The 27059-nt window shown below is 37.7% G+C and overlaps 1 protein-coding gene across 1 annotated transcript in view; it reads left to right on the top strand.

The window, feature by feature from the left end:
* The window catches only part of FAF1 (Fas associated factor 1), a 511769-nt gene that overhangs the window by 144868 nt on the left and 339842 nt on the right, over positions 1-27059 (top strand). Inside the window, exons 3-4 of the mRNA XM_030823889.1 lie at positions 10485-10531; positions 21840-22045. Of these exons, the coding sequence (XP_030679749.1) occupies positions 10485-10531; positions 21840-22045 (253 nt within the window). The remainder of the gene's footprint in view (positions 1-10484; positions 10532-21839; positions 22046-27059) is intronic.

Raw genomic sequence — 27059 nt, 5'->3', positions numbered from 1 at the left:
AATAGGGAGTCCTTTCCCCATTGCTTGTTTTTGTTACCTTTGTCAAAGATCTGGTGGTTGTTCGAGTGTGGCATTGTTTCTGGGCTCTCTATTCTGTTCCATGAGTCTGCGTGTTTTTGTACCAGTACCATGCTGTAATGGTTACTGCAGCTTTATAGTATAGTTTGAAGTCAGTTAATGTGGTGCCTCCAGTTTTTTGCTTAGGCTCTTTTTGCTTAGGATTGTCTTGGCTATTCAGGCTCCTTTTTGGTTCCATATGAATTTTAAAGTAGTCTTTTGTAATTGTGTGAAGAATGTCCTCGGTAGTTTGATACAAATAGCATTGAAACTGTAAATTGCTTTACTCAGTGTGGCCATTTTCACAATATTGATTCTTCCTATTGATGAGCATGAAATGTTTTTTCCTTTCTTTGTGTCATGTGTGATACCTTTGAGCAATCTTTTGTAATTCTCATTACAGAGATCTTTCACCTCCCCTAGTTAGCTGTATTCCTAGGGTATTTCATTTTCTTTGTGGCTATTGTAAGTGGAATTGCATTCTTGTATTGACTCTCAGCTTGGACATTGTAGGTGTATAGAAATGCTACTAATTTTTGTATATTGGTTTTGTTGTTGTTGTTTTTGCTGTTGTTATTGTTGTTGTTGTTTGACCCCTCTGTTACTCAAGCTGGAGTGCAGTAATTCGATCTTGGCTCACTGCAACCTCTGCCTCCTGGGCCCAAGTGATCTTCCCACCTGAATCTCCTGAGTAGTTGGGACTACAGATGCATGCTCCCTTGCCTGGCTAATTGTTTTTGTATTTTTTATAGAGACGGGGTTATGCCATGTTGCTCACACTGGTCTTGAACTCCTGAGCTCAAGCAATTCTCTTGCCTCAGCCTCCCAAAGTACTGGAATTACAGCCATGAGCCACCATGCCTGGTCTGTTTTTTTTTGAGACAGAGTCTCACTCTGTCACCCAGGCTGGAACAGTGGCACAATCTCACCTCTCTGCAACCTCCGCCATCCAGGCTCAAGCGATTCTCCTGCCTCAGCCTCCTGAATAGCTGGGACCACAGGTGCCACCATGCCCGGCTAATTTTTGTGTTTTCAGTAGAGATGGGGTCTCACCATGTTGGCCACGCTGGCCTCAAACTCCTGGACTCAAGTGATACACCCACCTCGGCCTCCCAGAATGCTGGGATTACAGGTGTGAGTCACCGTGCCTGGCCTGACCATTTTTGTACCTTAATTTTATATTCTGAAATAATCCTGGAGTTGTTTATCAGAGTTAGTAGCTTTTGGACAGAAACTATGAGGTTTTCTAGGTTTGCAATCATATCATCTGCAAAACAGAGATAGTTTGACTTCCTCTCTTTCTATTTGGATGCCTTTTATTTCTTTCTCTTGCCTGATTGCTCTGGCTAGGACTTCCAGTGCCATGTTGAATAGAGTGGTGAGAGAGGGCATCCTTTTCTTGTTCAGGTTTTCAAGGGGAATGCTTCCATCTTTTGCCCATTCAGTGTGATGTTGGCTATGGATTTGTCATAGATGGGTTCTTATTATTTTGAATTGTGCTCCTTCAGTGCCTCGTTTGTTGAGGGTTTTTTTAACATGAAGGATGGTGAATTTTATTGAAAGCCTTTTCTGTATCTGTTGAGATGATCATGTTGTTTTGTTTTTAGTTCTGTTTATGTGGTAAATCACATTAATTGATTTGTGTATTTTTTTTTTATTTTTTTATTTGCGAGACAGAGTCTAGCTCTTGTTGCCCAGGCTGGAGTACAATGGTGCAATCTTGGCTCACTGCAACCTCTGTCTCCCAGGTTCAAGCAGTTCTCCTGCATCAGCCTCCCAAGTAGCTGGGATTACAGGCATGCATCACCACTTCTGGCTAATTATGTATTTTCAGTAGAGATGTGGTTTCACCATGCTGGTCAGGCTGGTCTCGAACTGCTGACCTCATGTGATCCACGGGCCACAGCCTCCCAAAGTGCTGGGATTACAGGCATGAGTCGCTGTGCCAAGCCAATTGATTTGTATATATTAAACCAACCTTGTATTCCAGGCTCACTTGATCATAAAGCAATAGCTTTTGGATGTGTTGCTGACTTTGGTTTGCTAGTATTTTGTCAAGGATTTTTGCATCTGTGTTCATCAATGATATTGGCCTGAAGCTTTCATTTTTTGTTGTCTCTCCCAGGTTTTGGTGTCAGGATGATGCTGGCCTCAAACAGTGAGTTAGGGAGGACTCTCTCTTAAATATTTGGAATAGTTTCACTAAGAATGGTATCAGATCTTCTATATACATCTGGTAGAATTTGGCTGTGAATGACTGTGTCTGGTCCTGGCCTTTTTTTCATTGGTAGGCTTATTATTACTCATTCAATTTTATAATTTATTATTGGTCTGTTCAGAGATTCAGTTTCTTCGTGATCCAATCTTGGGAGGTTGTATGTTTCCAGAGATTTATTCATTTTTTCTACTTTTTCTAGCCTTTGTGCATAGAGAGATGTTCATAGTAGTCTCTGAGTATTCTTTGTATTTCTCTGGATTTGGTGGTAATGTCCCCTTTGTTATTTTTTATTGTGTTCATTTGGAGCATGTATCTTTTTTTTCTTCATTAGTCTAGCTAGTTATTATGTCAGTTTTATTTATTCTTTCAAGGAACTAATTCTTGACCTTATTGATCTTTTATATGCTGTTTTCCTGCCTCAGTTTCCTTCAGTTCAGCTTTGATTTTGGTTATTTCTTCTGCTAGCTTTGTGGTTGGTTTCCTCTTGTTTCTTTAATTCAAGTTGTGATGTTAGGTTGTTAATTTGAGGTCTTTCTTTTTGCTGTGGGTGTTCAGCGCTATAAACTTTTCTCCTAACACTGCTTTAGCTATGTCCCAGAGTTTCTGATATATTGTATCTTTGATGATCTGTCTAATAATGTCAGTAGAGTGTTGAAGTCTCCTATTATTATTGTGTGGTTACTAAGTCTCTTCATTGATCTCTAAGTATTTGCTGTTTGAATCTGGGTACTTCTGTGTTTGGTGCATATATATTTAGGATATTTAGGTCTTCTTGTTGAATTAAACCCTTCAGCATTATGTAATGCCCTTACTGGATGTGCTGCTGGATTTGTTTGCTAGTATTTTGAATGATCCAAAAATCACTCAAAAACATACAATTTAATGGAAGTTAACCTGCTCCTGAATGACTTTGGGTAAACAATAAAATAGAGGCAGAATTCAAGAAATTCTTTGAAACTAATGAGATCAAAGATACAATATACCAGAAACTCGGGGACATAGCTAAAGCAGTGTTAGGGAGAAAAGTTTTTTTTTTTTTAATCTTTATTGATTTAAAGTGTGTTTTATCTGAAATTAGAATAGCAACCCCTGCTTTGTTGAGTTTTTGTTTGCTTGGTAGATTTTTCTCTGTTTACTTTGAGCCTGTGGGTGTGATGGGTCTCTTGCATTTATGTGTGATGGGTCTCTTGATGACAGCATACAGTTAGGTCTTAACTTCCTTATCCAACTTGCCAGTCTGTGCCTTTTAATTGGGGCATTAACCCATTTACATACAAGGTTAATATTGATAGGTGAGGATTTATCCTGTCATCTTGTTGTTACCTGGTTGTTACACATCTTAATTGTGCGGTTGCTTTATATTATCAGTGATCTATGTACTTAAGTGTGTTTTTGTGATGGCCTGTTTTGGTGTTTCTTTTCCATATTTAGCACTTCCTTAAGGAGTTCTGGCAAGTCAGGTCTAGTGGTAACAAATTCCCTTAGCATTTGCTAGTCTGAAAAGGATCTTATTTATCCTTTTCTTATGAAGCTTATCTTAGTTTGGCTGTATATGGAATTCTTGGTTGGAATTCTTTTTCTTTAAGAATACTGAATATAATCCCTCAATCTCTTCTGGCTTGTGGGGTTTCTGTTGAAAGTTCCACTGTTAACCTGAAGAAGTTTCTTTTGTTGGTGACCTCCTTCTTCCTAGCTGCCTTTAACATTTTATCTTTCACTTTGATCTTAGAGAATCTGATTACTCTGTCTTGGGCAAGGTCGTCTTTTATAGTACCTTGCAGGGGTTCTCTGCATTTCCTGAATTTGATGTTGTCATGTTTAGCAAGGTTGGAAAAAATTTCATCAATGACACTCTAAAACATGTTTTCCATGTTTCTTGCTTTCTCTTTTAGGGATGCCAATGAGATGTAGATTTGGTCTCTTTAGATAATCCCATATTTCTTGGAGGCTTTGTTTATTCTTGAATCTCTTTTCTTTATTTTTGTCTGAATGAATTATTTTGGGGAACTGGCCTTCAGACTCTGAGATTCTTTCTTCTCCTTGGTTGATTTCCTGCTGTTAATATTTGTTAATATTGTTTGCCTCTGTGTCCCCACCCAAATCCCATGTTGAATTGTAATTCCCAATGTTGGGGGAGGGACCTGGTGGGAGGTGATTGGACCATGGGGGTGGATTTACCCCCAGTGTTCTCATGATAGTGAGTTCTCATGAGATCTGATAGTTTAAAAGTGTGTGGCACTTCCCCCTTGAGTCTCTCTGTCTCTCTTGCTGCCATGTGAAGATGTGCTTGCTTCCCCTTCGCCCTACTGGCATTATTGTAAGTTTCCTGAGGACTTCCCAGCCATGCCTTCTGTACAGCCTGTGGAACTGAGTCAATTAAACCTCTTTTCTTTATAAATTACACAGTCTGAAGTAATGCTTTATATCAGTGTGAGAATGAACTAATACACCTGTGACTGTGTTTTAAAATTGTTGGAGTCTTTCAGCTCTATCAGATTCTTTCTTATAATTGCCATTTGTCTTTTATCTCCTGTATTATTTTATTGTATTCCTTAGAATCCTTTTATTGGGTTTCAACTTTCTCTCGAATCCAGATGATTTTTGTTTCTATTTATACTTTCAATTCTGTTTCTTTCATTTCAGCCATTCAGTCTGGTTAAGACCCAGTACTGGGGAATTAGTGTGGTTGTTTTTAGGTGAGAAGACACTGTGCCTTTTTGAGTTGCCAGAGTTCTTGCTGCACTGGTTCCTTCTCATCAGTGTGGGTGATATTCCTTCAATCTTTGAAAATGCTAATCCTTTGAATGTGTTTGTTTGTTTGTTTGTTTTGCTTTTGTCTTCTTTGATGCATTTGGAGGTTTAATTGTAGTATAAGGTGAGTTCGGTGAAGTCACTTCCTTTGTGAAAGATTTTAGGGAGCTAAGGCTAAGCTCATCCCTCCTAGGCTTCATGCTCTCACTTTAGGGGCCTGACACCAGGCCCCCAGCGTTCTTGTCTGGACTCTTGAGGTAGGAACATGCTGTACTGGAGCTTCTGAGATGTTCCCAATCCTCTGGCCATGACACTTCCATGGGTGGTGCTTGCCAATGCCCTTTGTCTTGGCGGCGTTAGCGGGCTCTGTGTTCATTTGTGTATTTCAGCAGCTGTGGTAGTGTGGCAGGGTGCACATACGTAAAATGGAGTGGGGTACTGGTGGAAGCAGGTTTGTGGTATGTGCTTCCACTGGTGGTGGCTGCCTCCGTCACATATTTACCTACATATCAAACTACCACACAATTTTGAAAGTTGTTTGTACAGTGTATGAGATGTTCTGTTGCTTGATATTATTGCTAATACTTGTATTATCTGATTTAATTTAACCATTGGGTGTGTAGTGGTATCTTATTGTGGTTTTAGCTTGTATTTGTTTGATGACTAATTTGAACATCTTTTTATGTGCTTTTCATCATTCACATATCTTCTTTTGAGAAGTATCTGTTCAGATCTTTCCCCCATTTTCTTATTGACTTGTCTTAAGTCTCCAGAATTCTTTATAAATTTTTAATATAAATCTATCTCAGATACATGTATTATAAATACTTTTTCCTAGTCTGCAGCTTGTCTTTTTATTTTCTTAATGGTATCTTTCAAAGGGCAAACACTTTGAATTTTGATGTCCAATTTAGCAATTCTTTATTTTTCATCATTTGCCTACCCATTGTTGTGACAGTTTTCTTCTTTGTTTTCTTGGTGTCCTTCTCTGTAAAATTGAGGTAATGTGAGAGTTAAATGAATTGATATATGTAATGTACTTTGAAAATGCCTCACATTTAATAAAAATAGTATAGTGTTAGCTGCCATTATTGTTACCACAACTCCTTTACTCATAAGTTATTTTTGAGGCTTTTGGATGCTGTCTCTACATCCCTGTCTCATCTCCATTCCTCTTAAAAATTTGTCATTGCCATTTTCTTTAAGGGTCTTTTGTTTACAAAAAGGGACTAAAGTTAAGATTTTCTATATATTAGAGAAAGGATATCCTAGCATTCCATGTAGGGTATGATTTATGTTACATGCCACTGTTTTGTAATCTACCAATTTACCAGTGACTTGGTTTCCTTTCATATGTGATGTTACAATGAGATTTATAGAAATTTTTGCCATTTCCTTTCCCCAAAAGGTCTAAAGCCCACCATGAATGTCATGATTTTCCCCTTTTGTTAAGGCTCCTTTGGCCATCTCTGACATTGGCTTCCACTGTATTTTATGCATACCTTACATGCCTTTTAGTGTACTATGGAAACTGGCATTTTAGAGGGTGTTGTTTTCGTTGTCAGTTTTGCTAAACAGAATTTAGGGGCTGGATTTTGATTGAGGTACATTAATTGGATTAAAAATATCATGAACATAATTAGCTTGAAGGCAGTAATAGTTATTTATACCAAAATGGAGTTTCAAATGAGTATAAACTAGGTCAAGGCAAGATGTTCTTCTTAAAATACATTACAGTATGATAATGATCCACCATAGTTGTTTGAGTCAGTCTCAGAAATGGAGATATTGTCCTGATTCTGTTCTCTATTATTTTGACCAAATATTTAATCAGTCTATCATTTTCCTATTATAGAGTGAGAGATATAATATCTTGCTAGCAAAATTAATATTAAGCAATGAGATAGTTAGTATTTAGCAAGTGATGTAGTTCTTGTAATAAGCTCAGTATAATTTTTAGTCTACAGTTCAGATCTTATTGATCTCTTTTCTGAAAGTATCCCCTCCATCTGAGCCCCTCTCCTGAGCCCTAGATCAGGTACTGGGCCATCCGCAAAGTCTTACATAGTGCTTGGCAATGAATAGGCAATTGGTAAGAGTGTTGTATTTAACCAAACTTTCAATTTTATCCACCTTTGAGATATTGGAAAACTTCCTGAAGTTGTCTTCTCTGTAATAGATTTTATTTTCTACATTGAACAATCTAACTCACGATTTTGGCCTTTAATTTAGAAATTGAATTTTCATCTCAATAGTGCTGTCACTTCTAATTTCTTATTGTTTCCTTTTTGTGCCTTTTAATGTACTTTCACCAATGCAATATACTCGTTTCTTGTGCCTTTTTTTGTCCCTTTTTCCTGTGGATTCTATAAACTCAAGAAATCAATATTCTTATGGAGGAAAAAAAAGCAGACAAAAACTTACTGCAGCTGTTCTTCTTACAGTTTCTGTCTTCCGGCTTTTCACACAAATGTTTTAAGAGAGTCAATTATTCTTAGTTGCCCATTTATCTTTTTAGTTTTTATAATTTAGTTATTGTTAAACTGTTTTAAAATATGTCTAATAACTTTAGGCTTCATAATTTTAGTGTATTTTCACATTTTCTAGCTTTTGTATAGTATCTCCTTATAGTTTCTTCTTTGCCTCCTCTATAACACTTTCCCAGTCTTTTTCCTCCTATCTGTCCTTTACATTTTTATTTTTATTTGTTTTGTTTTTAATGAATTACTCCAGATTTTATCTTCGTCTCCTTTTTCTTCAACAAAGAAGATAGCTGAGTGAGGGAGTGAATTAAAATATTTCTAGGGTTTCATTTATTTGCCTTTAAACAGATGTTGCTTTTCTGAATGTAGCTGTGATTTTTCAGTTACTTTTTGGACATCTCCATTTTGGTATTAGCTGAATTTTTCATAGTAAAACTAACTGTTGAATATACTTGGTCCCTCGTAGAAGGCAAGCTGTGTTATGTTCATCACTATATCTTAATTGTCTAGCATCGTGCTTGGTACATAGTTGGCAATTAATACACGTTTATTATATGAACAATTGATATTCTCCTGTCACCTGAAAGTTAACATGTTCAAAATTGAACATGTTGGAATCTGGAATTTTCCTTTGCTTCTGTACCTTCCCATTGTTTGAAGCAGAGATCAAATGTCCCCTCTTCCCTAAAGTTTTCCTTAATCATCACAGTCAAAAATCTGTTTCCCTATTCTCTATTCCTTTACCAAATTATACTTTTATTGTACCTTTATTCTGGATTACATTTTATTTATTTATGTACAGAGTTTGCTGTACATAAGATTGAGGTCAGGGGCTAACTTCTCCAAGATAAATTAACTATTTAAAATAATCTAAGGTTTTGGGAAAGGAAAGGGTTGAAAAGTGGATTTGTATCACTGTTCCTTCTGTATAGAATCCCCTCCCCATCTTGCTACTTTTCACTCATTCTTCAGCCTCAGGTGAGGCGTTATTTTATCCAGGTTTTTCTGAGCCTGCTTTAAAGTCTTGAATAGGTGACTTTTCTTTGTATTCCTCTATTATTAATTCATTTAATAATTATTGAGTGCCTTTATTGTGCAGACACTGTGCCAGACAGGCCTTTGAGAAACAAAAAGGTAGGACTTTTGTGGCTGAGTATGTAATATTTAGCTCATTATACAATTACGTATTACACAGATAAGGAAACTGAGGCTCAGATAAGTTCAGTGAATATACTAAGGTTACCAAATTAATAAATGGGAGAGCCTGGTTTCAGACTTTGGACTTTCTGAGTCCTTAGTGTTCTTTCCATTATACTTTGGCATTCCTCAGTGAAAATGTTTTTTGAAAGATTTGAACCAAATCTTTCTAAGCTCTGGTATTTTGTTTCTTTTCCAGCACCACAGAGCATTCTCTTAACCATTTACTGTTACTTAGCAAAGGAGATACGTGTACATGGAACCAATGCTATTGACCAAAAGAGGATAGTTAACCTGGTACTGGGCAGAAATACTTCCACTGAACTTGTGTCTTTGAAAACTAATTTTAGCATTTGCTTTACTCAAAGGATTTACAAGCCTCCAGGGTCATCAGGGTTCTGTGGTATCTATTGTCTGTATTAATCTATGGATTTCTTTGTTTTATTTTTCCACTGGAACATTACAGCTCTCAAAATTCATAGCAAACACCCTACACTCTATTTATTTCCATTCAACAGTACGATGGTGTGAATTTGGCAAACCTCTGGCAAATACTTAAGTTAATATTTCACAAAATACCCAAACTCCTTTTGGCAGTTGATTTCCAGGCAGCTGATAAAACATTGAATTGGTAGGTGTTTTTTGTTTTTGTGGGTTATTCATTTTGATGTGGATACGGAAGGGTAGGGAAGGAGAAGTTGTTATGGTATAAAGACAGAGTTGGAAAAGTTGGGCTTATGTTGTTATTTGTTTGTTTTTGTTTGGTTTTCCTGAGAATATTCTCTGTTACCCTGCAGTAAGCTGTCTACATTCCAGGATTTGACAGCCTGCTTGCTTAATAGCCTTCAAAAACATCCATGTCCTGTCATACCTGTGCTATGTTCTGACTACTCGGTAACTTGTTAGCTTAGAGATTAATTTTAGGGATGTTTTAATGTAAGGAAACCTCTCCTCTAATGCTACCTCCTTTTGTTACCTGTTAATAGTCATGGTTTTAGGTTTATTGAAGGACTTTTGCCCTATATTCTTTTCTTCTCAATGTTCTTTTCATTAGGAATGTAATGGCCGGGCGCGGTGGCTCATGCCTGTAATCCCAGCACTTTGGGAGGCCGAGGCGGGCGGATCACCTGAGGTCGGGAGTTTGAGACCAGCCTGACCAACATGGAGAAACCCCGTCTCTACTAAAAATACAAAATTAGCTGGGTGTAGTGGTGCATGCCTGTAATCCTAGCTATTCAGGAGGCTGAGGCAGGAGAATTGCTTGAACCTGGGAGGCAGAGGTTGCGGTGAGTTGAGATTGCGCCATTGCACTCCAGCCTGGGCAACAAGAGTGAAACTCCGTCTCAAAAAAAAAAAAAAAAGAATAATAATCATAACATGAAATAATACATTCATTTGTGATTTTATATCTTGCTCTTCTCAGTTTGACAAAGGAAATAATGTTTATAAGATTAAGTTACTGATTTTTCCTGTTTTGGCATTCTTAAACTTTGGGTTCTGTGAGTGTTTTGCCTGAATTAGAACCACAGAAGTAGACTTTATGACTCAAGGTTTGGGGATATTACATGTCAAACGCATGTTTTTAAATTTTCTAAAATACAATTTTATAACAGAAATATAGAAACATTTATTTAATAGACAACATTTTGCATCACTAAAAAAATTAGTATTATGTTTAAATAAATTTTTAAAAATATACTTATTTCCTTTTAAAGTGTTCTCCACACTTGGGCATTTATCTGTTTCTTTAAATGGCCTTCTCTGTTTCTTGTTTGCAGGCAGCTATCAATGGTGTAATACCCCAGGAAAATGGCATTCTACAAAGGTATGTTATAAAGTGCTTACCAGTTAAGATGACTTAGCAGAACAAAAAACAGAGCTAGCTGTTAATTTTTTAATTTTTTAATAGAGCATTGATTTGCAGTATATAAGTTCATTAACATTGTTCTTTCAGATATTTCTATGTATTATATTAATTCCCCAAAGTCTCCAACTTTTAACTGTATAAAATTATTGCATATTTGGTAGCACCATCTTTTAAGGTGGTTTTAATTTTTAAGAAAGCTTTTCAAGCTTATCCTTTGATTTATAAGATGAAAGGAAGTGAGTTTTTTAAACTATTAGCACTGGCTATTGGTTTAATAACCCCAGAATATGGTTATCGAACTTAACTATACAAGCTTTATCTCCAGGCCTACTACAGACTTTTTCTCCTTCCCTTTTGGGTTCTAAATCAAGTATATGATAAGTTGCAACAATTTGAGGCAGTTCTTAATAATGCAACTCTTCAGAGTACTGAACTATTTTACTTGAAGTGTCCAGTGTTAAGTGGAATGGTTTTAGAGGTTTTGTGTTATGGCCAGAAGGTAAAACTGGAAGATGTGGCCAAGAGAATTATAATAGTTACAATGTAATTCCTTAAGTTAAAAATAAAGTCATAACTTCTGTCTCCTTAAAATTGGAGACTCTGGTTCTGGATTAAAGAACACTCTATAAAGTCTTAGGAGGTAAAACCATTCTCCCTTCCAAGTGTAGTTTAATTACTTGATTTTCCCCCCTTTCCTCTCAATTCAAACATTGGCTTGAATTTTGGTGGCTGGGATTTCTAAGTCACTGAAGCATGATCTGCTAAGTGCAGATGAGGCAAACAGAAACAGCAGATTAGGAATGAGGTCGTTTTGGAGAGCAAGAAAAGTACTCTTGCAGAAACATCAGGAAGTTCACCATGAACTGCAAGACGTGCTGTTCTTGATAAGAAACCATATATTTAAGATGGAAGCAAAATTTATTTGATCCTGTACCACCTTTAATGATTAATGGTTTCTAGATGAAAGCAATGATAAAACAGACCTATACCCCCGTTCCTCTCTTCTAAACTGTCAGAAAGATTTTCATCCAGAGTAAATGTGGCAGATTTCCAGAGTTTCTACCAACTTCTATTTGTTTAATCTTTAGTTTGTTGTTGTTTGTTCCAGAGCATTCAATTCTATCGAAGCCCTTGTCTAGAAAGCAAACCAGATGAACTTCCTTTATGGTCATTTTTTTCTTAGTTTAGAAAGTTTTACACTGCTAAATATCACTCCAGTTTTATTTTTGAGTAAATGTTATTGCCACTTTCTGTGCCAAAATTTTTGCTATGCAAAATCTTTTTGGGTTCAGCTACTGGATTCTGAGTACATATTGGATATATCATCCAATTAATAGCATTTGCCATAGGTGAACTGTAGAAACTTCTTCTCCCCTGGAAACATTCCATCTTTCCTGTCACAGATTATACTTTTTATTTAATATATTTTATGACTAGAAATTCAGTATTAAACTGATTTCTCATAAAGTTACTATAATATTTGGGGTTGAACTGTGATCAGAGTAGGATTTTGTTGGCTTTGTTTGCTTTTTTTGAAGGAATGAATCATATGTCTACATGAGAAAATCAGTTGTATCTAGTAATGTTCTTCAACTATTTCCTTCCTAACCTTGTTCTTTAGCTTTGAAATCATTGCGGATTTAACATAACTGAAAATTCCTCTTGTATGTCTGCTGACCAGAGGAAAACAAAAGAGGGCTCTTTGTGTACTTTCTTATAAGGTTAACACTGAAGGTAGAAGGCACGATGCTAGAAATGGTATATGCAGGCAGTTAAAAGGATCTTTGTTTTATATGTTTGGTTTTTATAATAAAGTCGAATATATACAGTCTGTGTATACAACTGACTGTTAAATTGTTAGTCCATCCCTTAACAAAGAAAGGAGGTATCAAATATTATAAAGAAATTACTATATAAAGCAATATTCTCATGAGATAATGAACTTTTGGTAGGAGATAAATACCCACCTCATTGATACATGTGTTGATACTAAATTCCTTTGACCGGAGATTATTCAAAACAAAAAATTGCACTAATTATCTGCAATCTAAGAAAGTTTTTTTTTTTTTTTAAAGAGAAAGAAGAGCCAGTGTGTGCTGTATAGCTTTTCTTGAAATCAGGTTTTTGTGTGAATCCAAGAGGGTATATGATTTGTAATGTAACCATAAACTCCAAGGGAAAGAAACTTTTTTTTGAATGCTTAAGGCAGTGTGCTAGGCAATTGACATATTTTTCTTCATTTAATACTCACTACAACCTGTAAGAGGTAAATGTTTACATTTTACATATGAGAAAATTCAAAGTTAGAGAGTTTACATAGACTTGCCCAAGTTCACAAGCATAGAAGTAGGTAGTGAAGTCTAGATTGTCTTATTTTAAAAGCTATGCTCTATTGTCTCTATTACTGTCTTCTTCAAGATCAGTCAATGAGATATTTCCAGACTTGTAAGATTTTTCCTTTGAGAGCTGGGCATGGTAGCTCATGCCTATAATTCCAGCACTTTGGGAGGCCGAGGCTGGCAGATCACTCGCGGTCAGGAGTTCAAGACCAGCCTGGCCAACATGGTAAAACCCTGTCTCTACTAAAAATAGAACTTGAACCCGGGAGGCCAAGGTTGCAGTGAGCCAAGATTGCACCACTGCACTCCAGCCTAGGTGACAGAGTGAGACTCCATCTTAAAAAACACAAACAGAAAAAGCTTTTATTTTGGGTAAAGAAGTTGAAATCCAATACATGTACATAATGTCTTTCTTCCACAGCTTGGTTTTTTATAGTTATTATTTTAGTTGTAAGCTATTAAAGGCAGATACTATTATTCCTCATTTTACAGGTAGATAGGATAATTCATAAAGTGACTTGGCCCAGATGATACAGCCTGATGTTGATGGAGTCAGGAATATAAGCAAGTCTTCTGACTCTTTCTCCAAGGCTTATTTCACGAGACAGTATATTGCTAACACAGCATACTGTGTGTAACTTATGCAGTCATAAATGTAAACTATTCAGTCATAAACAAGACATTGAGTATGTGTATTTACATGGTTCAGTATATTATTTATTTAACATGTTGTCCAGAGCCTCTTTAAAAATTATTTTTGGAGATATTTTTAGGAAGAAATGTTAGCGAATTACTTGTATAATTGGAGAGCTGATGCTATGTTTTCTAAAAGTAAACTTTATAAATAGCATAATTTTAGCCACTCACTAAGTGGATGGTATTTATTAACTCATATTTGTTTTATTACCCAGACAGGTGTACAATATGTTCATTTGTCCATTGTTTAATTCATTGAGAACACCTAGATAAGACGTTTATTTTCAGACCTTGACCATTAGGCTTTCAGAATGCCCAGGTTTCGTAACTTAGAAAACAGCCATTATAGCCAGTTAGTTTCTATGTATTGCTTTGTCTAATTTCCATTTAAAAAATCTGATTTGATTCACAAGTTTATCTCTAAAATAAATGTGGAGTTTTTTTTTTTTTTTTTTTTTTTTTTTTTAAGGAGGTACCTAAAGATTTTGCCATGGCATGGACTTTAAAAAATTGAAATAATAAACAAGTACAGAGTTCCTGTTTACTTTTCTTTCTGTTCATTGCCTTCCAAGAGCCTGAGTTGTTTGTAGAGGAAAGTTGAGTAAGGATAAAAACACTTATTTGGTTGAAGTTTTAGAACTAAAATAGATTTCTACATAGAGCTTCCAAATCGGTGTCATTTTTATATTTATTTATTTTTAAGGTACAGGGGTCTTGCTATGCTGCTTAGGCTGGACTTGAACTCCTCCTGAGCTCAAGCAATCTTTCTGACTCAGCCTCCTGAGTAACTGGGTCTACAGGCAGGTGACACCTTGCCCAGTTTCCCATTAGTATCTTTTTTTGTTGTTGTTTTTTTTTTTTTTTTTTTTTTTTTGGAGACAGGGTCTTGCTCTGTAGCCCAGGCACAATCACAGCCTCCTGCAGCCTCGACTTCCTGGGCTGAAGTGATCCTCCCACCTCAGCCCCCTGAGTAGCTGGGACTGTAGGCGCTCGCCACCACACCTAGCTAATTTTTGTATTCTTTGTAGAGATAGGGTCTCATGATGTTGCCCAGGAGTTCTAGACTCCTGAGTTCAAGCCATCCTCCCACCATGGCCTCACAAAATGCTAGGATTACAGGCATGAGCCACTATACCTGGCCTTCAATCAATATCTTTTTTTAAAAAAGGTATTTATAGATTAGTAAATCTATAATGATTACATGGTTAGATGATTAAATAGAAAAGAATAGCAAGGTCAGATTATAAGATGGTGGTTTTCACATCTGGGAGATTTAAAAAATACATTTACTCTTTTTTGATTCAATAATTTTGGATGCTTTCGTAGTCTTTGGATCTCATTAAATGTTAGTGAAAACTGATGGGATCATTCATTGACTGGTAATATCTCTCTCTTCTCTCATTTTTTGGATTGCCTTTTTTTTTTGAGATGAGGTCTTACTCTGTCACCCAGGCTGGAGTGCAGTGGCATGATCTCAGCTCACTGCAACCTCTACCTCCCAGACTCAATTGATCCTCCCACATCAGCCTCCTGAGTAGCTGGGACTACAGGCATGTGCCACCAAGCCCGGCTAATTTTTGTATTTTTTGTAGAGATGGGGTTACGCCCCAGCCATGTTGCTCAGGTTAGTCTTGAACTCCTGAGCACAAGTGATCCTCCTGCCTCGGCCTCCCAAAGTGTTGGGATTACAGGTGTGAGCCACCGCACCTGGTCTACCCAAGAAATTTTACCAGAGGGAATTTTATATAGGGAGTCAGTTACATAGATGTGGGGAAGGTTGAAAGATCAGAAAAGGGATACTGAGACAACCTAGATAGAGTGACTGCAGGAGGCAGCTGGACCACCAAGCCCAGGTATGGGTGGTTCCTTCTGCTTGGCGAGAAAAGGAGCCCAGGGGAAGAGCAGACTCATAGCTTCAGTGAGAAGGGTAGGGATGTTGAGGTCATGATTCCCATTCCAGGCCAAGAAGCAGCAGCTAGAACACATCTACCAGGGAGAGCCCCCTGCTGACCACCAGTGGGCACAAAGGAAAGTGATAGAGGAACAAAGGAAAGAGGCTGATGGAGGTTGAGGTTAACAGAACTTTATTTGTGGCTCAGCGGAAGAGCCCTAGGAACTTGGCGCCAGACATATGAGAAGGAAGTCCTGTTCAGCTGATACTGGTAGCTTTGGCAGGATGCGGAGAGACTTACGGAAAAGGTGCCGAAAAAAAAAAAGCTAGAAGCTAACATCAGTGGTTGATGCTAAAACAAAATGAGTGCCACCATTGGGGTGATACGTCACTGCTAGAGTGATGTTGATAGGATCAGTGTGCAAACTGCAAGAAGATAGGGGTGTGTGTGTGTGTGTTTGTGTGTTTGCTGCCAAGGTTTTTGTCTCTGTTACTGGTCATAAGGCCATAGTTGATGCTGTGAGTTTCTTCTTTCACCATTTATTCTGTATTCCCTGTTTTCAGCCAGCACCTCAAATGGTCAGGGCTTTTTTGTTGTTGTTGTTGTTGTTTTTTACCTGGCGAAGCATCTTACACCTTCATTTTTGAAGAGTCAGAATCCCTCAGGTTACCTGCTTTTTTGTTAGTTGTAATTTTCCATTCTTACTAGATATGCCCCAGAAAATCTCCTGGGCTCCAGTCATAGTCCATTGTGTAGCAGCAGCCCAATTTTTTTCTTGGTAATCAGGACCAGTCACTCTATCCTGTACTCCTTCCCTAGGTGGTAATTCAGTGCCATGAGGAGTACAAAATGGCCAAGCAACATTCTCAAGTTCCAATTCAATGGAAGTGTTGTAGAAATGTTACATCTTTGGGAAGCATGATTTCTGAACCATCAGCACCCAAAGTTGTAGGAGGCAAAAGTTTAGTAAGCTGTTAGGCATGTAAGAGGAATCACTGTCAACACTTAATTCCCATACATGTGTTTTCTGGCAGTATGAAAAATAGTGTGGTGTTTTGGACACTGATATAAAGCATTTATACCACATAGTTTAAGGAGGAGCCCCAAGCTCTGAGGTTATCTCCTAACCAGTGTCATAACTGAATCTTCAGTAAGTCATTTTATTGTTCTGTCAAGCTAGCTGCTCCTAGGTAATGGCATACACGATGATCCCAGTGCTGCACTTCTTTTGCTGTGAAACAAGTTCCTTAGTTAGAACCAATGTTATGTGGGAAGCCATCAATATGGTATTTCCGAAGTCCTTGAATGGTGGTCCTGACAGATGCATTGCTGTCAGGTAAGTCAAGTTCCTATTTAGAAAAGTGTCTTTTTCAGAGAAGATAGATCACTGCCCCCTCCATGATGGAAATATTTTATTCCGGGTCCCTGGGAAATGGCACCTTATTGGGGACTCAATATTAGTCTGTGTCTTTTGCAGTTTAGGCACTCCATAGTTTCTCTAGCTAGATGCAGCCTTGGTGGCGGGCAGTCCATGTTGTGGTGTCCATGCCTAACCTCCATCTCTGTTGACGTGGCCACATTGTACGTTAATGCATCAAGCAGCCTCAGCAGCAAGGGAAAAAAAGCTGACTGAACAATGTCTTCTTATTCATGTTATTAAGATCCTTTTTTAAATTGCTTAGCCTTTAGAGAATATTCACTTAAGAAACAAATATATTTAGCCAGGTGCGGTGGCTCACGCCTGTAATCCCAGCACTTTGGGAGGCCAAGCGGGGGTGGATTGCCTGAGGTCAGGAGTTTGCGACCAGCCTGGCCAACATAGTGAAACCCTGTCTCTACTCAAAATACAAAAAAAAAAAAAAAAAAAAAAATTGGCTGGGTGAGGTGGCGGGCACCTGCAATCCCAGCTACTTGGGTGGCTGAGGCAAGAGAATCGCTTGAACCCAGGGGGCAGAGGTTGCAGTGAGGCAAGATTGCGCCATTTCACTCCAGCCTGGGCAACAAGAGTGAAACTCCGTCTCCAAACAAACAAAAGCAAATATATTTATATTCTATGTGCATTCTAAAGGATCTGTTTTCATATCTCTTCTCCAGACTTTCTTGTCACCCAGTTTTCCAATTTTACTCTTTTCAGGACCTGAACAGCTGGCCAACCCACCATCTGTTGCCTATGATTCAACGTAGATTTATACCTCAGGCTATCTCTCCTTACAGATGAAGTGGTGAACATAGTACAACATGAAGTTCTCCCCAGTGAGGGGCTTTTCGTTCACTGCTGTCTTTCAGGGTTATCATTGATTGCGGTCGTAGTACTATAGCAGTGTAATTTTGGCTGGTCCCAGCATATTGTACATAATCGTTTTTTCTCTTCCCAGGCCAAATTTTTTTTCCCTCATTTAACTTAGTTATTTCTTATTTATTGTTGGGAAATACAAAGTACAGCTTTCACCCTCATGTGCTTTCAACCACTGCATTCTAGAAACTTTACCAAGGTGGCAGCCCTTGTATTTTTGTGGTGTGTGTCTGCTAATCCCTAACATGCATGCGTCCTACCAAAGTATCAAAGTATGGGCTTAGTTTTCCTTATTTGAAGTGCATAGGACCAGAAGTATTTCACATTTCAGTTTTTTTCAGATTTGAGAATATTTGCATTATACGTACTGGTTGGTTGAGCATCCCTAATCCAAAAATCTGAAATCTGAAATGTTCCAGTAAACATTTCCTTTGAGTGTTATCTCAGCGCTCAAAAAGTTTCAGATTTTGGAACATTTCAGATTTCAGACTTATGGATTAGGGAGACTTAACCTATACTTGCTGCTTATGCACTTCAGGAGCAATCTATGTTGTCATCAGTGTAGTATCATTCTTTGGAATGTCAAGTTAATCAAGATCTCTATAGACTATTATTATGACAAAGAGCAGGAGAGTTGATGTAATCTTTAGGAAAAGACAATGAAGATATTAGTGTACCCTGCTGCGTGAAAGCAAAATGCACGTCCCAGTGCTTACAAATTAGTATAGAAAATAAAACACATATGCAAGATCATTTGTTTCCAGTGGTCCCTTCTTACGTTACAGCCCTAACTCCATGGATCAGAAAACCAATATGGAATATCTACCAGTTACTGAGTGTGTTTTTTTCTATTATACCTCCAGGGCCTAGGGAAATAACTGCAGGGTAGATTGACTGACTGATCAAATTTACTGTGAGTTGATTTGGGCCAAAACTTCACTTCCAATTCTAATTTTTCACTTTTGTAAATTCCCCAGTAATTAGCATCATTTTAGAGTTAGCATCTAGTAATCTCCTAAAAATCTGGATATTTTCTTTTTATTGGCACACAGATACTGTAGTAAACAGCTGCAAGTGTCTTAATGGAAATCTTAGAGGAAAATTTACAGTAAATACTTGTGGCACTGTTGTGTTTTAGGGGACCATGCCTCATTTAATCCAGGGGCTTTATGTCTGTGAACCAACTTGTGTTCACAGTTGGAGTATGATTTTACAATGAGAAATACTTGGAGTCCCAAACACACATATATAACTATGTAACAGAATAAAAAGTTTTATGGAACAATAGTTGATCTTATTAAGTGATGCAATACTGATAATTTCTATTCTAATCTTTAAAAGACTGATCACAACTCACCAAGTCGACTATGTAATTTATAGTTTGATGAACACTGTTCAAAGCAATAGTATGAAGAAAGGAAATTAAATATAAATATAAATATTTTTCTGCTTAATTGTATGAACAATTGAACATTGTTTTTTCTTAAATTCAGGTTGAGAAGAAAGATGTTTTAGAGCTAGTCTTGAGTTCTAGTGGTCGTGGAAGATACATACAATACTGATGTTGCAACTGAAACACTCCTATGGTTCCCTCTCTCCCCACCACCTTCTCAGAGAATAAAAAAAAGAAGTGGCAATACATAAGACAAATTAAGTCAGAGAAAAGTCAAATTTTAAAATAATTATTCCTCTACTTGTTAGTTTGGCAAGTATTTGAGTACCTCCTGTGTGTAAAATCTTAAGCTCAGGGCAGAGGATACAGCCATTAAAAACACAAATAAAGCCGGGTGCGGTGGCTCATGCCTGTAATCCCTGCACTTTGGGAGGCCGAGGCAAGAGGATCATGAGGTCAGGAGTTCGAGACCAGCCTGGCCAATATAGTGAAAGCCCATTTCTACTAAAAATACAAAAATTAGCCAGGCGTGGTGGCGCACGCCTGTAGTCCCAGCTACTCAGGAGGCTGAGGCAGGAGAATTGCTTGAACCCAGGAGGTGGAGGCTGCAGTGAGCCAAGATCGCCCCACTGCACTCCAGCCCAGGCAACAGTGTCTCAAAAAAAACAAACAAAAAACAAAACATACAAATAAGAGCTTTATTCTTGTGGTACTTATATTCCAGTGGAGACATAGATGTCAAATCATTAATTATGCTACTAACTTTATAATTATAGTTAGTAGTGTGGAATTAGACCTAGTGCGCTGAGTTGAAAAACATTCAATCTGAGATACAAAAGGTTGAGTATAATTTGTTAGAAGAAAGATAGAAGTGGATGAGTAATGGAGGAAAGGATATTCTTAGAGGGAATAGCCTGTGTTCCTCTGTGAAATGGGAATGACTAAGGTGAGAGAAGAAATGAAAGACCATGTGCCTGTTAGCATAGAGGGCTGGAGATAGTGTAGCACAAGAAGATGGAAAGCTAGGTAGGATTCAGACCATACAGGGCCTCATACGCCACTTTAAGTATCTGAAGAGTAAAGGAGAGTAATTGTAGGGTTGAGAAAGCGAATGATATGAAGACATTTGTGTCTTTAATTTCACTCTAGGGGCATGATGGAATGGAATTCAGTGTTGCAGGAGTACATATAAAGGGATTAGTTAGGTGGCAATTGCATTAGTTCATACAAGAGGTAATTGTGGCTTGGACTAGAGTGGCAGCATCAGAGGGTATAGGTGGATGACTTATACAAAACATACTTAGGAGATATAATTTAAAGGACTGATTAGATATGTGGGATGAAAGAGAAGAAGGGATCAAGGATAACACCACAGGTTTCTGGATTGAGTTGATACTAGGAGTAATGGAAGAGGGTCAGACTTGAGGAAATACTAATGAACTAAGCTGTGGACATACTGAGTTGGGGGTCTGGGATCTTACTAAGTACCAGATGTTGTGCAAATATAATTATTGTTCCCATTTTACACACGGGACAGCTATTAAGTGGGTAGAGCCAGGATTTCATTTTTACTTTTTAAGAAGGGAGAGATTTGAACGTTTTTAAATGTTACTCAAAAGAATCCAGAAAAAAAAGAGATGTCAAAGATACTGGATATAAAAGGGATAATACCTAGTATAGAGCTAATGAGGAGATTGTTTTAGCCTGGGTACAGTGGCTCATGCCTGTAATCCCAGCAGTTTGGGAGTCAGAGGTGAGAGGATCACTTGAGTTGAAGACTAGCCTGGGCAACATAAACAAGACTCCGTTTCTACAAAAAAATACAAAAATGAGCTGGGGCTTGGTGGCATGCATGTGTAGTCCCAGCTACTTGGGAGGCTGGGGTGGATTGATTGCTGGAGTCCAGGAGTTTGAGGCTGCAACGAGCCAAGATTGTGCCACTGCTGTCCAGCTTGGATAACAGAGAGAGACCCCATCTCAAACAAACAAACAAACAAAAAGTGTTTTAGATTTTGAACAGATTAAAAAAATGATATCCCCTCTATTTTATAGGAAGTGAGAAAGAGAGAGTGCATATGTGGGCTTGTTTGTGGATTTGATGTTAAGAAGATAAGGGAAATTTCTCTTGATGGCTTTTGTTTTCTTGACAAAATGGAAAAAGATACCTTTTAACACTGAGATGTGAGATAGGGAGAATTGGGGAGAATTGAGGTTTAAGGACTGTAAAAATTGAGGTTTAAGGACTGTAAAAGTTTCAGAATAATCTGTGGAAAGCAGAGTTAATGAGTCAAATAATGATCCAGTGAGTAAATAAGAGTGAGTGAAGAAGACACTGTTCTTAATTTACCGAGTTAAAAATGATGTTTTACCAATATTGTAACGTAACAACACAAGGTAAAAATCTGATTAAATGCTAAATGATGTGATACTGCTAATAAACATAGAAAGACAAGGATGGGAAGGAGAGTAATGTGGCCTTCAGTCAATGGGAAAGATTTTATGGAGGAAGTAGAACTCAAGTTTGGCCTTGACACACATGTAGGCAAACTTACTTGATGGGAAGAACAACACAAGCCAAGTATGGAGAGGGTCCCTAGTAGTATTCTGTAATGATTTAATTGACAATAATCCTTCTTTTATGTCAACATTTTAGTGAATATGGAGGTGAGACCATACCAGGACCTGCATTTAATCCAGCAAGTCATCCAGCTTCAGCTCCTACTTCCTCTTCTTCTTCAGCGTTTCGACCTGTAATGCCATCCAGGCAGATTGTAGAAAGGCAACCTCGGATGCTGGACTTCAGGGTTGAATACAGAGACAGAAATGTTGATGTGGTACTTGAAGACAGCTGTACTGTTGGTAAGGTTTTTCCTGCCATAAAGCCTTCACAAATAAATAATTAGGTAAACATTCAGTTTATATTTTTTTATTTCGAGTTGACTACCAGTGCAAGAAGGGAAAAAAAGCAAGTTGAAACTGGTAACTTTCCAATACTGATTATTGTGCTTTATTTTTAAATACTGTGTTGAGATTGAGGTAAGTTTGAGAATAATTTTTTTGTTCCATGCAAGTAGAATGGTATATGATGCTGTTTTAGGGCTGATGCAAATCAAACATCTAAGAGCTTCAAAAAAATACCCTAATCAAGTACATTGCATATCACACTTTACAACTGAGACTTATTTTTCGTAGGATATATCTTGATCCTTTTTGTGCTGCTATAACAATACCTGAGACTGGGTAATTTATAAGGAACAGAAATTTATTTTCTTACATTTCTGGAGGCTAAGAAGTCTAAGATCAAGGCTTAGAAGGTTTGGTGTCTGGAGAGGGCTGCTCACTGTTTACAATATGGCACCTTGATGCTGCATCCGCCTAAGTGGGCAATATTGTGTCCTCACATGGCAGAAACCAGAAGGGCAAAAGGGACAGACTCCCTTCATCAAACTCTTTTTATAAGGGCACCTAATCCCATTAACGAAGCTCTCATTGCCTAATCACCTTTTAAAGGACCTGCGTCTTAATACTACCACATAGACAATACCTGAATTTTGGTGGGGATACATTCAAACCATCACACTATGTTTAATAAGAAACCAGACATGAGACATGTTTCCATCACTTTTCTCTCTGCCAGTTGAAAAAATGCTGTTTTTCAAAAGGAGGTGAAAGTATATGCCTGCCACAGACTTTATCAAGTTACTATAGTTTAACTATGTTGAACTTATATTTGATTCAGATTATCTGATTCATTTTCATTGTAGAACCACATATTAATTTTCTCTTAATGTGGTTTACCTTAAATCTGAATTCTAAATGTTTCTGGAAATTTCCCTTTATTCCTTTTAGGGGAGATCCTTTTCTAATTTTATTTCATTAATTGAGTCTTGGAAAGCAAGGCTGTTAAACTTTTTTTTTTTTTTTTGAGACGGAGTCTCGCTGTTTCGCCCAGGCCAGAGTGCAGCGGCGCTATCTTGGCTCACTGCAAGCTCCGCCTCCCGGATTCACGCCATTCTCCTGCCTCAGCCTCCCGAGTAGCTGGGACTACAGGTGCCTGCAACCACGCCCGGCTAATTTTTTGTGTTTTTAGTAGAGACGGGGTTTCACCGTGTTAGCCAGGATGGTCTCGATCTCTTGACCTCGTGATCCGCCCGCCTCGGCCTCCCAAAGTGCTGGGATTACAGGCGTGAGCCACCGCGCCCAGCCAAGGCTGTTAAACTCTTAACAGTTCATTCCCAAGCACTACTCAGATTGTGTTATTCCTTTTCTTAAAGCCATTCAAATGCTTTCCATTGATTTTAGGATATAATTCAAATCTTTAACATGGCCTGTAAGTCCCTGTTTGATCAAGCCCCTACCTGCATTTCTAGTTTCATCTATTACCACTCTCCTAGTTCACTATGCCTATGCCGTAATGGACTCATTTCAGTTTACCAAATAGGTCTGTGCCTTTGTACTTGTTTCTTCTTCTATGTAGATGATTATTCTAGATAAACCCCTTCACGCTGTACCCATTTCCACGTCCCCAAATATTCTCCTGTACATTGTTTTTTATTTTAAAAAAATTTTGTTAAAAACATAATATGAGATTTAGCCTGTCAATATATTTCTAAGTGTACAGCACAAGATTGTTTATGCACTTTTTCATCTTACATAACTGAAACTCTGTACCCATTGGATATCAACTTTCCATTTTCCGCTCCCTCAAGCTCCTGGCAACTGCCATTCTATCTTCTGTTTCTATAAATACCTCATAGAAGTGGAATAATGCGGTATTTGCCCGCTGTGATGGCTTATTTCACTTAGCATAATGTCCTCAATGCTTATATACATTGTAGCGTATATCAGGATTTTCTTCTTTTTAAAAACTGAATAATATTCCATTGTGTGTATATATCACATTTTTTTTATTCATTAACATCATAAATGGACATTTAGGTTGTTTCTACCTTTTGGCTGTTGTGAATAACGCTGCAGTGAACATGAGAATGTGATTTTTTTTTTTTTTTTTGAGGGTCTCACGCTGTCACCCAGGCTGGAGTGCAATGGTGTGATCATGGCTCACTGTAGCCTCAAACTCTGGGCTCAAGCAGTCCCCCAGCCTTGGCCTCCTGAGTAGCAGGACTATAGGCGCGTGCCGTCATGACTGGCTAATTTTTTTTTTTTCTTTGTAGAGAAGGGATCTCACTTTCTTGCCCAGGCTGGTCTTGAACTCTTGGGCTCAAGTGATCCTCCTGCCTCAGACTCCCAAAGTGTTGGGATTACAGGCGTGAGTCACTATGCCCAGCCATGGGAGTGTGGATATTTCATAGAAATCCTGTTTTCAATTCTGTTGGCAGTATGTTCAAAAGTGGGATTGCTGGATTAGATGGTAGTTTAATTTATAATTTTTTGAGGAACTTCCATACTGTTTTCTATAGCAGCTACGCCATTTTACATTCCAACCCCAACTTTGTTAACAGCTTATTATTTTCTCTTTCTTTTCTCTTTTCTTTCCCTTTTCTTTTTTTTTTTATAGTAGCCATCTTAAAAAATGTGAAGTGATAGCTCATTGTGGGTTTGATTTATATTTGTCTGATTAGTGATGTTGAGTATTTTTTCATATACCTGTTGGCCATTTACATGTCTTTTTTGGAGAAATGTCTATTCAAGTCCTTTGTCCATTTTTTAAAATGGGTTATTTGATATTTTATCGTTGAGTTATAGAAGTTTTTCTATATTTTGTATTTTAACCCCTTATTAGATATATGGTTCGCACATACTTCCTCTCATTCTGTAGGTTGCCTTTTTACTCTGTTGTTTACTTTTCTGTGCAGAAGCTTTTTAATTTGATAAAGTCTCACTTGTCTATTTTTTCTTTCATTGCCTCTGCTTTTGGAGTCATTTCCAAAAAACCATTGCCAAGATCAGTGTTATAAAGCATTTCCTCTCTGCTTTCTTCTACTAGTTTTATAGTTCAAGTCTTTTTTTTTTTTTTTTTTTTTGAGACAGGATCTTGCTCTGTCACCCAGGCTGGAGGACAGTGGCAAGGTCTTTGCTCGTATAGTTTCAAGTCTTATGTTTATGTCTTTAATTCACACAATACCGTGAGATGATGTTTATATATGTTTTGAGGTTCCAAGTTCTTTTGCATGTGGATATCCAGTTTTTCCAGTACCATTTGTTGAAGAAACTATCCTTTCCACATTGTGGGGTCTTGGCACTGTAGTCAAAGATCATTTGACTGTATACGTGTGGGTTTATTTTTGGGATTTCTGTTTTGTTCCATTAGTTGGTGTGTCTGTCTTTATGCCACTACCAAACTGATCTAATTACTCTAGCTTTGTAATATGTTTTGGAGTTAGGAAGTAGGAGGCCTCCAGCTTTGTTTTTCTTTCTCACAATTGTGTTTGGAGTTCCTTGTGGTTACTTATGATATTTAGGATTATTTCCTTATTTCTGCAAAAAATACCGTTGGCCTTTTGATAGGGATTTCATTGAATCTGCAGATCACTTTGGATAGTATGGACATTTTAACAATGTTAAGTTTTTCAGTCCATGACCATGGGAAGCTTTTCCAGTGTCTTCTTTAATTTCTTTCAGCAATGTTTTGTAGTTTTTAGTGGACAAGTCTTTTGTCTCTGGATAAATTTATTCATAAACGTTTTATTCTTTTTGAAGCTACTGTAAATGGGACTGTTTTCTTAATTTCCTTTTCCGATTGTTCAGTGTTAGTATATAGAAATGCAGCTAGTTTTTATGTGTTGATTTTGCATCTTATAAAAGATTGATGAATTTTGTGTTATTTATTAGTTCTAACAGTTTTTTTTTCTTTGGTAGAATCCTTAGTGTTTTCTACATATAATATCATGTTGTCTGTAAACAAAGATAGTTGTATTTCTTCCTTTCCAATTTGGATGCCTTTTGTTTTTCTTGCTTAATTGTTCTAGCTAGGCTTTCCAGTACTACGTTGAATAGAAGTGGTGAGAAGGTGTCCTAGCTTGTTCCTGATGTTAGAAGAAAACCTTTTAGTTCTTAACCCTTGAATATGATGTTAGCTGTAGGACTTTCATATATGGCTTTTATTATGTAGAGGTTATTTCCTTTTATTTCTAGTTCAGTATTATGAAAATATGTTGACTTTTGTCAAAAGCTTTTTGTTTACTGAGATGATTGTGTGACATTTATCCTTCTTGCTTTTAATGTGGTATATCACATTGATTGATTTTCATATATTGTTGTTGTTGTTGTTTTTGAGATGGAGTCTCGCTCTGTCACCCAGGCTGGAGTGCAGTGGTGTGATCTTGACTCACTGCAACCTCCGCCTCCCAGGTTCAAGTGATTCTCATGCCTCACCCTCCTCAGTAGCTGTGGTTACAGGCATGCAGCCACCATGCCTGGCTAATTTTTGTATTTTTAGTAGAGATGGGGTTTCGTTATGTTGGCCAGGCTGTTCTCAAACTCCTGATCTCAAGTGATCCACCCACCTCAGCCTCCCAGAGTGCTGGGATTACAGGCGTGAACCACCGCGCCTGGCCGATTTTTATATGTTAAAGAATTCTTTCATCCCAGGGATAAATCTTACTTTGCCATGGTGTGTAATCCTTTTAATGTGCTGTTGAATTTAGTTTCGCTAATATTTTGTTGAGGATCTTTGCATCTGTATTTATCAGGGATATTGGACTGTAGTTTTCTTTTCATCTGATAGCTTCTTTGGCTTTGGTATTGATGTAATGCTGTCCTCATAAAGAAGTTAGGAAGTATTCCCTCCTTTGGTTTTTCGAAAGAGTGTGAGAAGGCTTGGCAGTAATTCTTTAAATGTTCGATAACATACCCTAATGTTACCATCTGCATGTTTCTTTGTTGGGAGGTTTTTGATTACTGATTCACTCTC

Source organism: Nomascus leucogenys, chromosome 12 (assembly GCF_006542625.1).
Source record: "Nomascus leucogenys isolate Asia chromosome 12, Asia_NLE_v1, whole genome shotgun sequence".
NCBI lineage: Eukaryota > Metazoa > Chordata > Mammalia > Primates > Hylobatidae > Nomascus > Nomascus leucogenys.
Note: the sequence above shows the minus strand (reverse complement) of the source record. Positions and strands in the feature narration are given on the sequence as shown.